The sequence below is a fragment of the Nothobranchius furzeri genome, chromosome 13 (genome assembly GCF_043380555.1).
Source record: "Nothobranchius furzeri strain GRZ-AD chromosome 13, NfurGRZ-RIMD1, whole genome shotgun sequence".
Classification (NCBI taxonomy): domain Eukaryota; kingdom Metazoa; phylum Chordata; class Actinopteri; order Cyprinodontiformes; family Nothobranchiidae; genus Nothobranchius; species Nothobranchius furzeri.
In genome coordinates, this window is record NC_091753.1 from 39,792,298 (window position 1) to 39,808,517 (window position 16,220).

The following is a 16,220-nucleotide window of genomic DNA, read 5'->3' on the forward strand; positions in this document are numbered from 1 at the left end:
GATTGATCATGCGCCCTGGCTACTTGGCCAAGGGGATGTCCCCTTTGGCTGACTGGTTATTGCGCATGACTCTCACCCAGGAGTCTGAGGATCGAATCCCGGCCGAATCCTCGTTTCTCCACCTTGTCACACACGCTTCAGGCAAATTATCCCATTCATGGTTAAAAAGAGAAGAAAGAAAGAGAGAGAACAGGTAACAAATGAGTGCACATTTAGACATATGCCTCAAAAATCCTAATTCATAAATCGTATAAATAAAGCTAACATCTAGCTAACATTGTCATTCTTGTAGTCTTGCCACAGTCATCCTGTCATTCTAACTATGGCGACTGTCATTTATTCTCATCCTACAGATATACAGCAGTTGCCATGCCGATGCTGTACAACACACGCTACAGTTCCAAGAAACGAGTCACTGTAATGATCTCTGTGGTCTGGGTGCTGTCTTTTGCCATTTCGTGTCCCCTGTTGTTCGGCCTAAATAACACAGGTAAGAAAATTCAATCATTATCTTCTCTACAGAAACTGAAATCCACATTCTGTATTTGTGAAGCTGAAACAGCAGCAGGGCTCAGGAAATCACCTCATTTTGTGAAGAGTTGCATATCCCAAGAAACTAACGTTATCTTGAGTAAACATTGGGAATGTAGGGTGTTTGTCATGAAAAAAGGGAGCTTTTATGCAGCTCCTAATCAGAGCTGTTCAAAGGCTTTTTGGACAGTGTCAACCTGTTTCTTATCAGCTCTTGTGGCTCGCATCTTGTTGCTTTGAATTTCCTCGTATCCCCCTGAGAGCCTTGATGTAACGTAAATTCATCCAGAGCTCAGACCTTTCAAACAAGCTGTGAGTGAAGATGCAGCCGGTGGGTGATACAAAGCAGGGTTTACAGAAGTCATGAGTCTGAAGATTTGTTGCAACTCTTCTAAAAAGCATGCAAACACTTATTTTGGTTTTGAAAAGATCATTTAAAGGGTAACTAGGTAGTTTTAGCTTGCGTTTAGCACCCCCAAGAATCTGTTTTAACTCATTGTCATGAAATCATGAGGGAAACTTATCTCCTTGCTGTGCGTTTGGTTTTTTATCACCTCAATCTAAGTGCCGAAATGTCTCCTCAGCCTTCATTAGTTTCTACAGGAGGGGTTCATCACTAAATCAAACAATCAGCTGTGTTCACGATCTAAAACATCCAGGAAATGCAAACTCCAGCGCTGGAATGCCGGCTCCACACGACTAAAGTGGAACCTAACTGGGACCAGACCAGCAACTCTGAAGTTACAAGTGTGGTATTGGTCTGAGTGACATTTCATTAACCCTGAAATGGGTCATTTTAGCACATACCGGCTCAAGAATACTTGCATAGTATGCCTTTAAACTTCAGTGAAATACTTTTGTAGCATCACCAGCCCAAATAGTGAGGACACAATGATGTAATGTGCGGGTACCATAGCATAAAGGTTAGAAATGGGCAATCCATCGATGAATTTGGGCCTGACTTCTACCCCTTGCTTCTAATCAGTTTTTTTTTTTTGCTCGGAGACCCATTAGGTCCAAAAGTCTTTGTCACATTTGGCAGGACAACAAAGGAGACTTTATCTCCAGCACAAAGATGTGCAACCACAATGTGGGCTGCAGTTTGCAAAGAGCAACTCTCACAAGTATTTCTCTTTGCTCTCTGCAGCTGAGTTTAAAAAAGTAGCAACAGAAAAATGAACCCCTACTGCCAAGAAGAGAATGTGAAGTGGTACTGTGAACTTTAAAAGGGTTTAAGTAGTCCTTAAATCCACTGAAAAATACTTTCGTTCGGGAAATCTTCAGCAAGACCTTTACTGCTCCAGGTGTGCAGGCTGAATAAACCACTGACTCCTTAAACTGAAAATAAAATATCTCCTCTTTACATAAGAGTGTGTATGGGTTCAGTTGTACTGCTGCAAGATTCAAATTGGGGAGGCTTTATCTCATTTGGCACCTGATTTAAACCATATGGCAGCATTCTGGATGAGTGATAAGACTTGCAATAGATGGAGGCGTAAAAGAGGGCACGCTGTGTGACTGACCTCCAAGTGAAGGGAGTTTAGAAGAGTGATTGCATTTTCTTTTTGGCTATTCTTAAAGCAATCAGACCCAAAGAACGAGCCATAGTTCGAGCCCAACAAGCGCTCTTCTTTTCTTTGGATAGTGCAGTTGAATGTTTTTATTCACTGTGTTCTTATCTCCCCAGCTACTCGTGATGAGACTCTCTGTGTGATCGCCAATCCAGCCTTTGTGGTGTACTCCTCCATCGTGTCCTTCTACGTGCCCTTTATCATCACCTTGCTGGTTTATGTGCAAATTTATGTGGTCCTGAGGAAGCGCAGGAAACGTGTGAACACCAAGCCAAAGCGTCGCGTCTGTCAGCCTGCTGAAACGGACGTAGCCACTTCGCTGAAGGTGAGCAGCCGCTGAAATACGACGCCTGTTCACAACCAGCACATTTATGACTTCAGTATGAAGCTTCAAATGATTTACCTCTTTGTTACACTAGAAGTCTTTTATATATAGTATTTTACCATGTTAGAGGAGCAATTTGCCAGCTCATTTGTAAAAGAAAACTAAAACTTTTCATTAGTTTTTGTCCCCAGACAGGGCTTTTCTTTTCTCTTCTCTTCTTCCATTCAATTATATGTGATTGCTTTACAGGAGGCATTGTATGAAACAGCAACACACCAGGAAGGAAATATCCTACAGGGGGAATAATGATTTCCTTATGTTTGAAAACACAGAACTATGGATTGCTTTCGTACTTTAAAGGAGACATAACATGAAAAACCCACTTTTTTATCCATTAACACGGTGTGTTTCACATTTTAAGTGTCTAAGTGAGCAAAAAGGCTTATATTATTCACTGGAGTTGCTATTTAGATATTTAATAATTAAGTTTTGGGCATATTTGTCCACCCGTTCAGTTTTTACATTATCTATTACATCAGTAATTAATTTAGTGAGGATAACTACCAAATATGATAATGGCCCTCGGCTAAACACAGAGCCAATCCGCCATTTTTTCTTCTCGCTAAGATTTTTTGTAGTCCTATTGGAAAAATGCAGAATGTCTGGTTATTTTAGCCACACACAGCTCAAAACTGTTCCTCGTTTTAAGGAAGGGTGGTGTGGCAGTATTTAAACCCAGGAGCTGATGACACTACTGCTAAAAAAACACAGAAGAAAAAGTAGTGTGTTTGCGTTTGTTTGTGTGTGTGTGTGTGCGTGCGCGCGCGTGGTTCGTTCGTTCTGTCTCCAGGCTAGTGGCTAAGTACTGAGGGCTTCATCTATCTAAAAGGAGTTATTTCCATCTGAATTTGGCAGCACCGGGACACAGCAGCAGAGCGGTAAGCTTCATATCACTCTAAAATGTCGACAAACTTTATTTTAGATTTACAGGCATTAGCAGCACTAAAGCGTTAGCATCCGGCTTGCTATCGCTAGCACAGTATGCTAGTAAAGTTAGCACCCAGATTAATGTGGATTTGGCTGATTTTCGTGGAATAAAACGTGATTTCTGATCAACGCCTTCTTTTACACCAGATGATAACCTCCCACTGATTGTAACAGCAGAGAGCCTGTGTGTTATTCTACATGAGTGTGATGTAATCTTAGCATCCAGTAAATAAAGTCCCATATCAGCTAAAATGCAGCGTGACAAAGTCATTAAAGTGCGTCAACACAGTGGATTTAATAGAGTTTTAAAGAACGATCTCTAAGTGAAGTGAGGTTAGTTTTTTGTCTCACTGCAGATATAAAAACTAACTCTGCATCAGTCAGACGCAGCAAAGCTCACCGTCTGTATGAGCGTGAGCGTCGGAAAGCTGATCAAATTGGCTGTAAAATAATTAAAACAAAGTAAAAATGTTCCTTTGCTTTTTAGAGTCCACATCCAGAAGACTGGAGCCATGTTTCACTGACAGGCTGTCAGACTAACGCCCTGATGAGCTCAGCTGGGACAAACTGGTCTGATGTTTAGGTAAGTGAAGATCTGCTTCTCCAAGTCCTTGAGATGCTAGTAAAAAATAATTTAGCCAGCTTGCTAATGTTACTTTTCTTCTCCTCTAAGGAACACAGAACGTTCAGATGTTGGCGTTTCACGTCACCTACTGAGGAAGGAGACCCACCAGTAAAGAGACGGTCTGGACCAGACCAAAGTGAGTGATGACACACCTCAGCCACCCTCATCATTAAGAACACCTCACCCCCTGAATCACTCCGTCTGATGACAGCAGAGTGATTTATTTGATGTTTTACTTGTTTAGTCTGTTTAGAAATTATTGAATTACATTATTTTCTGTAATCGACCATCTGATCTGGATGTGTGCAGAATAACTTTCCCCAAATTCAGCAGCAGCTGGCCTACAAAAACAGCTGCAGCATGTAGTGAGTGTCTGCACCGCTCTCTAATGAGCTTCCTTTCATAAGGAATCATTTGTATAATTTTAGTGTCACTATTTTATTACATTTGTAGGAAAATATGAAGTCACTGCAGCAAAGTGAACTTGTGAACAAACACAAACGTGACTATAAACATGAAAGCTAAAGAAACAACTTTCCTAAAGCTGCTTGTAAACAAAATATGTCATTAAAGTTATTGTCTATCATTGCAGAATATGGCGATGACATCATGGAACTGGTCTTTGGAAAAGTTTTCCCTGAACCAACTCCGTTTCTAGATGAGGTAGAGAAGATCTGCATCTCACCAACTCTCTGGTCTCAGTATTCAGACAACGGAGGTCTCCCACTGTTGTCCAGGACCAGTTTGAAGCCCACATACTGCCCCTCCCTCATCATCAGGAAACATCAATCCGTATCCTGAGGACAACAGAAGACGGCAGGAGGACAGGAACTCTGAGACCTAGACCACCAGCACCGAGACACAAAGCACCTGTGTGCACAACGCCTGTTTTAACTACTAAAGCCTGTTTATTATATTGTTCTACTTATTTGCTGTGAGGTTAATACTTAGAAAATTTGTATATTAATGTAAACAATAAAAAAATCACTGATTGTATGCTTTCTTTTAGATGTAATGGTCCAAACTCAGCCTTGTAGACATTTATTGCACCCTGTAGGTAAATACACAGAACAGGCTCAGGTCCAGGATGACCCAGCATGCTCTTCTTCCATTCTGGCTGTTAGGGATTGTATCAATAACTCAATGCCTACTGATGTTTTCACCTAACGGTATTTATTTAGAATGCAGGTAAGATTTAACTATATTTGTTAGCAAAGCAGACTGATCTTGGGAATTTCACTGCAGCACTGATGTCCACCTCTCTGTACACATTAGAGAGAATTACCACTTTACAGCTAAACACATTTAATAAAGATATAGGCTACGCATTGCAGACAATAAAAACAAAGTTGTAAGCATTAGAATTATAATGATGACATTAAAGAACACTTGGAGGAATGTTCTTTATTTTTGACTAGAATCTCAAATCTTTAAATTAAAATGTAACTGCTTTTTATCCATTTTCAGCCATTAAGACACCCAATATAAAATAAGACTACTTATAAAATTATTTATAATTATATGTATGTATATAGATAGAGATCTTAATAAAATATATTCTTTGAATGGTGTTTTAATGAGCTGTATCATTTTTTTAAACATTTTTTACAGAAATAAGCAAGCAGCATTCCTTGTGTGTGTGTGTGTGTGTGCGCGCGCGCGCGCGTTTGCGTGCTCGCTTGTCCCTCCGTCGGCCGTGACGGGTGTGTGTGAGTGACTACAGACAAATGCATGAGAGAGTTAGCAGCCATGAAACAGCTTGATGAACTACTCTCCCCACGTGGTTTAAAAATGCTAATATGCTATGCTAAATCTGCTATTCTAAATCATGATTTCTCTATAGAACTACAAAGTCCGACTGGGGGAGGAGAGTACAGGACTGCACTATGGAGGGGGCGGAGTTTACGGCTCCTCCTCCAGTTTAAAGAGACAGTACCCCAAAACGGCTCGTTCTCAAGACTCTCCTCAGAACTGGGGTAGATGAGGGTCTGTAGAGCAACAATAATGAGGAAATCAGACCAAAGAACTGCAGTTCCACTGTTTTTAGACCCCCAACTGAAGGATTTAGATGTAAAAAGGAATAACTTAAAAGCATGTTATGTCTCCTTTAACTGTTACATTAATTTATATGTTGGTAAAATAAACGAAAATGTCATTTTGCAGCTGAAAACTTAGTCGGGTGAATAAATTGGTGTTTAAATAAAAAAACGAATCTTTTTTTTAGCTCTGCCCTTGACTGATCTGAAAGACACAACTGTTCTGTTCTTAAACAACCTCCTGTCAGTGGCTCTGACACTGTACTCTCCTTGCATGACACAGCATTTTTTTTTTCCATTTCAGGACAAGTGCACTCATCCAGAGGATGTGAGGTTGTGTACCATGATTGTTAAATCTAATGGAAGTCTACCCATGAACAAGAAGAAAGTGGTGTGTTTCCCCTTTTTTCCCTTTAGAACAATTATTTCCCCCTTCAGATCATTTTTGCTGAAACAAAACACAAACGTGTGGTATATCTATTGCCTGTAATCTAGTTAAAATGATCATCTGAATCTGTGTTCTGCTGCTGATGTTCAGATTTTTATCAAAGATGCGGCCACTGAGGGGGAAGATTTGGAGCTAGATGAGCTGAACAACAGTGGCAGCAGCCAGAAGCAGAAACATCAGGCACAGGGTGTTCTTGGAGACACTCCGGCCACCAGCCACCAGCAGCTAATGCCTGACAAGGCCAATGCTAGCCCCACCTCCACACCTCCCACACCTCCTGAGGAGGGCCACAAAGCGGAGAAGAATGGCGAGCCCAAGGAGGCTCTGTCAGAGCCAGCGCCTGTTATAGCCAAAACCTTCCAGACGCAAGCCTTACCTAATGGCAAGACTCAGACTTCTGTTAAAACCATGAGCAAGAGAAAGATCTCCCAGCAGAAGGAGAAGAAAGCTACTCAGATGTTAGCCATTGTTCTTGGTATGTTGAAACATTTCTTTTGTAACTTCCTGTTTTGTTCAAATCATTCTGTGTTTTGTTTAAATTGAGCTCAGATCACAATCATAAAATCACACCAGAACAGAACAAAGCTCAACCTGATGAAAACCAAATATTTGATCTGGTTCTAGCTAATCACAAGGAGCGGTCCTAGTAGTAATTAGTCGTCTATTTGAAGGCTTTTATCTTCATCTAAAAAAATTGGAAAAACCTAAAAGATCTTAAAACAATGATGCAAGAAAACACACACACGTGTTTAAGATTTAGGGCGTTTTCCCCGTTCCCTTGTTTTTCTCCAACTCATGCCCTTTTTTCCACTCTTATCTCCTCAGGTGTATTCATCATTTGTTGGCTGCCATTTTTCATCACACATATCCTGAACACCCACTGCACCAAATGCAAAGTTCCCGCTGAGATGTATAACGCGTTCACTTGGCTGGGCTACGTGAACAGCGCTGTAAATCCCATCATATACACCACCTTTAATATCGAGTTCAGGAAGGCGTTCATTAAGATCCTGCACTGCTGAGCTGCTGCATCTCTTACTGATCTGACTGGAGGAGAAGTGAAAACTAAAAAGGGTTAGGCCATCTCTTCTGGCAAATACCTCATCCTGTTCAGGAAAAAATGCACCACATGGGAAAACTGCAATCGGAGTTTTAAGAAACAAAGAGAAAAGAAGAAGAAAAACAGCAGAGTGTCTCCTTGGAAGGCATGTTGGCTCTGTGTGTGAATTGTTTGAGGAGTTGTGCTCTCCAAATAACTGAATGTAAAACAAGAAAAGTCTGTAACAATGTGGAAGAAAAAAAAGTAACATTGTTCTCCGAAGTCATTGTGCTTGTTACGTAAGGAGCCATCTGTGTATAACTACACACATGCAAGTTGCAAACTGATTTTCTGTGTGTGTGTGTGTGCGTGCGTGCGTGCGTGCGTGCGTGTGTGTGTGTGTGTGTGTGTGTGTGTCTGTCAATTTTATGTTTTAATGATTATGAAAAAACTTCTGGAAATCCCAAAAATATCACATCAGTGTTCATTGCAGTGTTAATCAGCTCTCTCACTGAGGGGAATGTGTGTCGAAGAGAAGATTAACTTTCTGTAAAATGTGACGATGCCAATATCTGCAGTTTTGCAGTTTTATAAATTAAGCTCTTATCATTATTATTTTGTTTGCTGTAATGTACATAGTTTTAAAACACAGTAACTGTGATTATATGCCTGCAATGGAAATGTGATGCATGCTACACCACTCCTCTATTTGACTTTTCATAAAAAAATTTTAAAAATGTATGTACAAAATACCAAAAGAATTCCCAAAAAATAAAATACCCATGTTAAGTTCCACATAGCAATGTTTACAATATATGATTTATTAATTACTTGTCACTGATATGATAAATGTTGGTGCTAACAAGCGTGTTTCTGCAGTGGAACTGTTTCAAAGCAAACTAATGACCTACCTGTGGAGTTTGCTGCCTCCAGGTTTAAATATTACGATGTGTGAACCTCCTGAAGCTTCTCCCGAGGCCTTTTACATGCAAGACTGAGGTAAATTTGGTAAAAAGAAAAAAAAAAGGAAAAATATCCTGAAATAAAAGCTCCAAGCAGTAAATCCTTGTTGCTCAGGGTGACATATATTGCAGCATATTTAGATCAACATTTAAGGCATTGTTATCTACAACCTTCCAGATTTCTTCTATTACCTTTGCTCAAACTGAGATTGGGTTGAAAACTACGATCTGGCATACAGCACTGAACACAACAGCATTGAGTGTATAAACAGAAACATTACATTTGATGTGAATATGAAAGGAAAGGACCTGCTAGTAGTTTTAGTAAAAGGGCAGGTAAACAGGCTGCAGATGAGATGTGTATCTTTTCCAAATTTGTCTCCAACATCTCCTCACCCCTACTTCACACTGGAAGCATCAGCGTCATAGAATGGCAGCAAAACATTGCTGCTTCAAATACAATCCATTATAGTTTATGGGGGTGATTCAAACTAGCCGCGATGCAGAAATTTTCAGGCACATGTCAGAAGCGGCTCGCTGCACCACTCTGCTAAAGATAGGATCAGGTTCTATTTTTGCAGCGAACCGCTTCTGAGACACATCAATTTCCGCAGTTAACATAGGACTAGACAGGGAATCACACATGGTATCAGTGTAAAACCTCTAATTTTCAAAATGAAAGGCTGCAGTGATGCAATTTCATATGTTTGTAGATTACATCAATACATGTGACCTAAAGTCTTATTTACTCACAGCATCGTTCTAAAAGTGCAGCAGTGCGTTTTTCATGGCTTTAATCCTGGCAGTGGAGAGAAACATCATTTATGACATCAGTGAAATCAATTGTGATTTCCTTCTTTTTGGTTTAATAGCGGATGACATAAGCAAACTGTAAACTTTGAAGCCTCCAGGGATTTTGTGGTCTTGCAAGTCCAGCTAGGAGCACGGCAGAGACGCCGCTCCTTGGCTGAGATTCTCCCGGTGTGTACTAACAGGCAGCGAAACTCACAAGTAAACTGCTCCGCTGCCATTCCGCTCCCCTAAGGCCTCCAGTGTGAAGTAGGGGTCAGAGTTCATTCACATTTCTTGTAAATTAAAAGAAGGAAACCAGGTGGGATGCAGAGGTCCACAGTGACTTTATCACTGTTTTAAGAAAACATCTGTCATGGAAAAACTTTTGAACACATTTCGCATCAGGCGGCACAGCTGCAAGCCCCCGCGACTCAACTACTACGAGAAATTTTGAAACCACCTTCACAAGCACATTTTGCTATTTGTCACCAACAGTCACATCTGGGTGAGGATTGGTTTTTAACCAGAATGCAAAAGACCATAAAAAGTCATTGACAGGGGGATTCTGCTATTTGAGAGTAGCTCAGAGTTGAGTCAGCACTGCTCTACGCTGTAAGGAGCCAATTTAGCTCAAAGGCCATGTTCACTGAGAAACCATTTATTTTTCAAGTTGCTATTTTTGAAATAGGATCAGTCACTCTGACCATCACATGCAGGCTGAATGCGAAGTCTTCAAAACTACTTCCTGCAGTAGAGGCCTGGAGAAAAAGATGGGGAAACTCAGGTTGGAATATCCTGACAATTGCACGTCACATTGGGAATTAGCATTCGTGGATTCACCTAATTTGGCTCATGACGGGGAAGGCTGTTGTTGATTTAGCATCCTGGAAAAAGTAGAGAATGTCTCAACTAATAGAAGCAAATCATTAGCATTAGCAACTTCACAACATGCAGAACTTCTTCAGACTTTTGTTATTTGTGGAGATAAAACATCAACGTTGCAGAGCAGTCAGTGGTAGAGCCGTGTTGCTGATATCCAATTAGAGGTTAGATGTCCAAATATCAGGAAATAAGACTCCAAATACTGCTGTGTTCAGCTCAACTCAGCTGTTGCCCAGTTCCTGAAGCAGGAGTGCCAGAGTGTATGTTCCACAAGTATCGGCTCACAAGACATTCATATATGCTAGAGATCACTGAAAATGCATGGAAAAATTGGTGAACTGGGTGTTTAAGTAAGCATTTGGTAAGGATGACTCCCGGATATGTTCCAATAAGATGATTCAGACATGTCTCACCCCAGGGGTGGCGTTAAGCCTGGCTACTTGGGCTCAAGCCCCGAGTGTTTTATGAAAAGCCCCGGATCTCAAACGTGGAAGTAGCGTGCAGTACCAAAGTCCAACAGAGAGGGAGCAGCGAGCAGGAGTTTGTATGCAGCCTGCCTGAGACTCCACCACTGAAGAAGAAGCCCTTCAGCAGCCGGCTTCTTCTGCAGTGCCTGGTTTCTTCTACACTCTGCTTGAAACGCATGAGTGAAGATGGACATAAGGACGTTTTTTAGACAAAAAGTACAATGACAGAACCCCAGCTTTGATGAGACTGGAGTTGACTCAGGTTTGTGAGTCTTATTTGAAAATATTTGTTGTGCTGCTGGTTTGCCTAAAGTTAGCTTACTATCAGGTAAAGTTGTTGGAGAAAGAAAGGGAATATTTACTATCATCTCACACTAAACACTAACAGGAACAATATTCTGCCCTGAATATGCTTAATATGTAGCTTCAGATTAAAAATTATGTGGTACAAGACAAATATATATGATGTTGACTAGTGTGTGTCACGTGTGTGTGTGTGTGTGCACGCGTGCGTGTGTGTGTGTGTGTGTGTGTGTGTGTGTGTTAAGCCCCGGATCTTCTTCAGTCCTAAATCCGCCCCTGTCTCACCCAAAGGTAGCCACGAGGCAGACATGGGACTTCTAAAGAGCTTATACCTCACAGATGTCCTGAGATCAACTTGGTGTTCCACTGGGTGAGCTGGAAAGAGAAGGGTCATGTGAGGTCTTCTTAAACTGTTCATGCAACCTAGTCTTAGATAAATGCATAAAGCTAGATGAATGGATGTTTTTACCTTTTCTGGTTTGTTTACTTTGTTTCTTGGTTCATAAATGTGAAAGAATGGGGATTTTTCCCCTTAAATGTGACAAGCGGTTCACATCTGATTGTGAAGTAGCTGGGATGAAAATCAGCCCGTCTAAATCCAAAGCCATGGACTTGAATCGGAGAAGGGTAGAATGCCTTCTCCAGGTCATGGACGAGGTCCTGTCTCTAGGGGAGGAGTTTAAGTGTCTTGGGGACTTGTTCACGAGTGAGGGACAAATGGAGCAGGAGATCGATAGGCAGATTTGTCTCTTGATTCATAAATGTTAAAGAATTATGATTTTCCTCTTAAATGTGACAACTGGTTTTAATGTAATCATCGGAATTTTACAACAACATTCTTTTTGTACCTTGTTACGGTCGTGGCACACAGTGGAAAAAACAGGTGATGCTGAGAGCTCTAATGTGAAGGGCTAAATGAAGGCTGATGAGATATTTCTAATACGCTTCATAAAAGAAAAGTGTACTAGATGTTGATCCAGTAGGCAACTGCGGCTCAGGAGGTGAAGCAGGTCCTCCAGTGATTTGGAGGGTTGCCAGTTTGATTCCAGGTCATTCATTCTGCTGTTGCATCCGTGAGCGAGACACTTCACCTGCCTCCCAGCCTTACCTCTGTTCAAAATGATGTGCCAAATGCATGACGACAAAAATATTATCTCTATACCCAATTACAGTTTGAATTTAAAAACATATTTCCAAAACTTTTTAGGAAGCTACTTTGCCAAAACAAATAATTCTGTAAACTTTTCTTCAGTAGATTATTATTCTCCAAAGCCTCAAACCAAATCAAAGACAGCAACATCCTGTTTCAGGAAACACTAGCACAACAGCAAACTAACAGGAAGACCAGAGAGCGATAGAAGCCCTGAAAAGAAAGATTTTTTTATTTTTATTTTTTTGCAGGGCTTTTGTGAGTGGAGCCAAAACAGACAGCATTAAAGTTCTGTTGTTGCAGCCGCTCCTGACCTCTGGCAAAGGCAACTTCTCATTTTTGAAATCTCGTGAAATGCAGGATTGACCTGTTTTTCTTGTGTCAGTGTAGTTCACTGGAGAGAGAACAAAGGCCACAGTGTTTAGCTCTGAAACTCTGTTGTATCCTCATTCAGATGAAATGAAATTTGATGATCAGATGTTAAAGGTTCCATATCATGCTATTTTAAACCTCTGAGAAAAAAGGTAGGCACAGTATATGATAAAATATTGCCGTTGGCACTAGCGATGTCCCAATCAGGTTTTTATGCCCTCGAGTCCGAGTCATTTATTCAGAGGATCTGCCGACACCAAGTCTAGATCTGATACTTTAGATACATTAAAATAAAAAGACTTTATTTCAAATATAAAAAAGTCTAATAGAAAATAAAATTGCACCTCAACTTACAATACCTGGCAGGGGTCTATTTTGCCTTGGCCCCCAAAGTGCCTTGCCTGGGTGTGGGGCTGAGTTTTGAAGGTGATCTGAATTGTATCAAATAAATAAATATTACATGCTGATAAATTGTTGCTTTATAAAGGTAAAAGCATGTAGTGGGATCAATCTAATTGCATTTTATTTGTTAAGAACTTGGTCTTGATTTCTTGGTTTTTATTTTCCTATTTTCCTGTCATGTCTGTCTCGGATCTTCCTGCATCTCCTCTAACTCCTCCACAAACACTGCTATCTGCAACTGTTCTATCAGAGAAGGAGAAACAGTCGGCTGCTACCACTTCAACAACAAAAATTAAATCACAGACAACAATATACATTTGGATGTAAGAAAACAGTGACTGGTGTTCAGCACTTTCTCATATCCTCTGATAATGTGAGTTTCCAGTTTTAGCTGACACGGATCCAGGGAAGAGTGCCAAGCGGAGGGGTAAGTGTTCCATGACCATGTTTACAATCAAAACCTAGCTTGTTTGCAGATTCACTACAACAGCTTTAAAGTAAAAATGCTGACTGTGAAAACCAGTATTAGGACTTTTTTAATGATTGGGCCACCTTGTTGTCACACTTTTTTCTGAGTGGTTAGGGTTTTGTAAATATGCATGTTTTATTTTGTTTACGGAAGAAATCAATCTAACATGTAGAGTGTTACACGTGGGTGTCAATTATACGGTGTACATTTTAAGACATCCTCAGGTCTCAGGTGTCAGACATCAGACAATGGAGAAAAAAGCCTCAGGTTTCATTCAAAAACCTATCAGACTTCTGACCTAATAGTCAAAAAAGGCCTCATGAAAAACTGCTTCAGGAAAAAAAAATTATCAAACCAAAAGCCATCAGGATCAAAGTTGTCTAAAAGGCTTCAGAAAAAGAGTTGTCAAACCAAAAGGCTTCAGGAAAAAAAAGAGTGTTTTGTCTGACAACACTTTTTCTGATGGCTTTTGGTTTAACAACTTATTTTCTTTGCTGTTTTTCCTTATTCCTTTTTGTTAGATGACTTTTTTCCTGAGACCGTTTTGTCTGGCACTATTTAGTCAGAAGTCTGATGGGTTTTTGGATGAAACCTGAAGCTTTTTTTCTCTGTCTGATATCTGACACCTGAGATTGGATGATTTCCTAAAATGCACATCGTGCAGTTGGGAAAAGTAGAGAGTGTTTTTTAGGAAACTTATGCAATGATATAAATAATAAAAATGTAATAAGTGCTGTTTTGCTCCTGTGCTGACTAGAGAGTTGTGAAGTTAAAAAGCATTTTCTAAGAGACAAACCATTCAAACTTTGAGATGGATATGGAAAGGTCAGAGCTGAGAATGCAGCAAAAGAAAGGCTGACTGAATGTAAGTAAAATTACATTCATGACTCATAAATATAGAAGTTTGATCTTTAATTCTTTGCACAATATTTTTGGAAGAAATGCTGGCCTTTCACTTATGATTAATGTGTTTATTCCAACATGCACAAGTCTTTTGAGTTAATTTAAGAGTGTTTTGCTTTTAAGAATGCTTCATTTCATGCCTGAGGAACGTTTTTCTATTCAGGATGAAAGGTGCAGAGTTTCAACCCTTTGAACTGTAGTGAGAGCTTCAGTAACACAAGTGAATCATTAGGGGCCCTGTCTTATTTTGTGATGGCTATGTCTTTTAAAAAAATGCTGATGCAAGTGTTTAAAACTTTCTGAGAGACTGAAAGTGCTCCAAATTTATAATTAATTAGTGAACTGGTGCAGGAAGTACCACATTCTCAAAATGTCAAGCCATCCAAATGTATTTTCACTGTAGTTTTCCAAAATCAGAAGTTGTAATGAAGGATAATATCCTATTTAGCCAAACTTGTGTTTTATCATGCATGCCACACTAATAATGTGCCTGAATTACAAAGGTTTGTGATATCAGCAAAAGTTTTCCTTATCTCTTGGTTTCCCTGTCGCTTCACCGTACGACAACATGAGTAAAGAAGGCGAGTTTTTTCTCTCCTTTCCCCCCAGTTATTTTGAATCCCTTAAGGCAGCAGCTGACTGATGTGATGTTATTCGTGAACCAGCTTAATGGATATGCACCACATACAAGGGTGTTAGGATTTTATTTGCCCCTTGGCCAACTTCTATCATCGAACAGCTGTTGAGGCGCCACAATTCACATTTTATTTGGTCAAATTGATGCTGAGGAATGAAGAAAACAAATATCTGTATAAAATCAGGTGTCGAAATCATTTTGTGTTGTTGATCATTTCGGTAGAGACACTGATGACTTGTAGTGTGCTTTTAAAAAAGAATATTTCAAATACAGAGCTGTTTTGAATAGTTATTTTACCGAATCATTCATATGAAAATTGTGTTTCTTATTCACACAGATACTTTTTGATAGTGTAAATAACACTTTAAGGTTCAATGTGGAATCACATTATGACAAAATATAACAAAAATATATATAATAATAATGAACAATAGTCTGCTTCTGGACCTGCAGAAAGAGAAAAAAAATACACAAAAAATGGGATAAAACAACAATATAACAAGATTAAGCTATCACTGCGTCGACTTGATGAAGAAATATAAAATTAACATTGTTTAACTGAACAATCACACGATAATAAATCACAGTGCATTAAGTGCCCACCATAGCCTCAAGGCATGTGTTGAACATGCCCAAGTCCATACTTTTGAGAGCACCATGTGAGCACCTGTGTGTGTACACGCGCTTGTTTCTCTATAGGAGCGTCCAATAGAGAGTGTGAGGGGCCACAGATCTGACCCCTAAAGACGTGCAGGAGACGAAGGGAGCTCCAAGTCCCAGAGATCCAGGAGCTGTCACAGAGCACAGGAACCCCAGGGAGACTGCAACCAGAAAAGCCCCCACCCCCCTCGAGATGTGCAGAGGATCGCCCCGGGAGGCCACAACCAGCAGCCGGCAGAGTCCCGGGAGATACCGGTGGCAAACCCACAGCCCGCCCGTAGCCTCCCACCCCCTAGCCGAACGAGCCCGGGACCCAGCGACCCGGGACCCAGAGGTGACCAGCCCTGCTGGGGACCCAGCAGAGCCCAGGGACCCAGACCCCACCAGGCAGCTACCGGGATTGGTCAGGCAGACGCCAAAAATCTACTCCCTGGCCCGGGAGCCACAACCCAGGCAGACCAAGGCACCGCACTCCATACCAGGTGTGGCAGGGAGAGGGGGGACGAAGATCTATATCATCAAAAGAAGTCCCGGGAGAAGGGAGGAGTCAAAGGCCCCACCTGACATATACAGTCATACACAAACACAGTCACACACTCCCTCCCTCATGCTCACACATACACATACAACCAAAGACTTACAAAAATGCACGCCGGACA

The 16,220-nt window shown here is 40.7% G+C and overlaps 1 protein-coding gene across 2 annotated transcripts in view; it reads left to right on the forward strand.

Moving 5' to 3' along the window:
* The window catches only part of drd2a (dopamine receptor D2a), a 126,321-nt gene extending 117,696 nt beyond the window's left edge, over window positions 1-8,625 (forward strand). For both annotated transcript variants that reach the window (XM_054742687.2, XM_054742686.2), the window contains exons 4-8: window positions 354-490; window positions 2,219-2,427; window positions 6,380-6,466; window positions 6,614-6,998; window positions 7,349-8,625. In XM_054742687.2, the coding sequence (XP_054598662.1) occupies window positions 354-490; window positions 2,219-2,427; window positions 6,380-6,466; window positions 6,614-6,998; window positions 7,349-7,545 (1,015 nt within the window). In that variant the 3' untranslated portion in view covers window positions 7,546-8,625. The remainder of the gene's footprint in view (window positions 1-353; window positions 491-2,218; window positions 2,428-6,379; window positions 6,467-6,613; window positions 6,999-7,348) is intronic.
* Window positions 8,626-16,220: the final 7,595 nt, after the last annotated feature.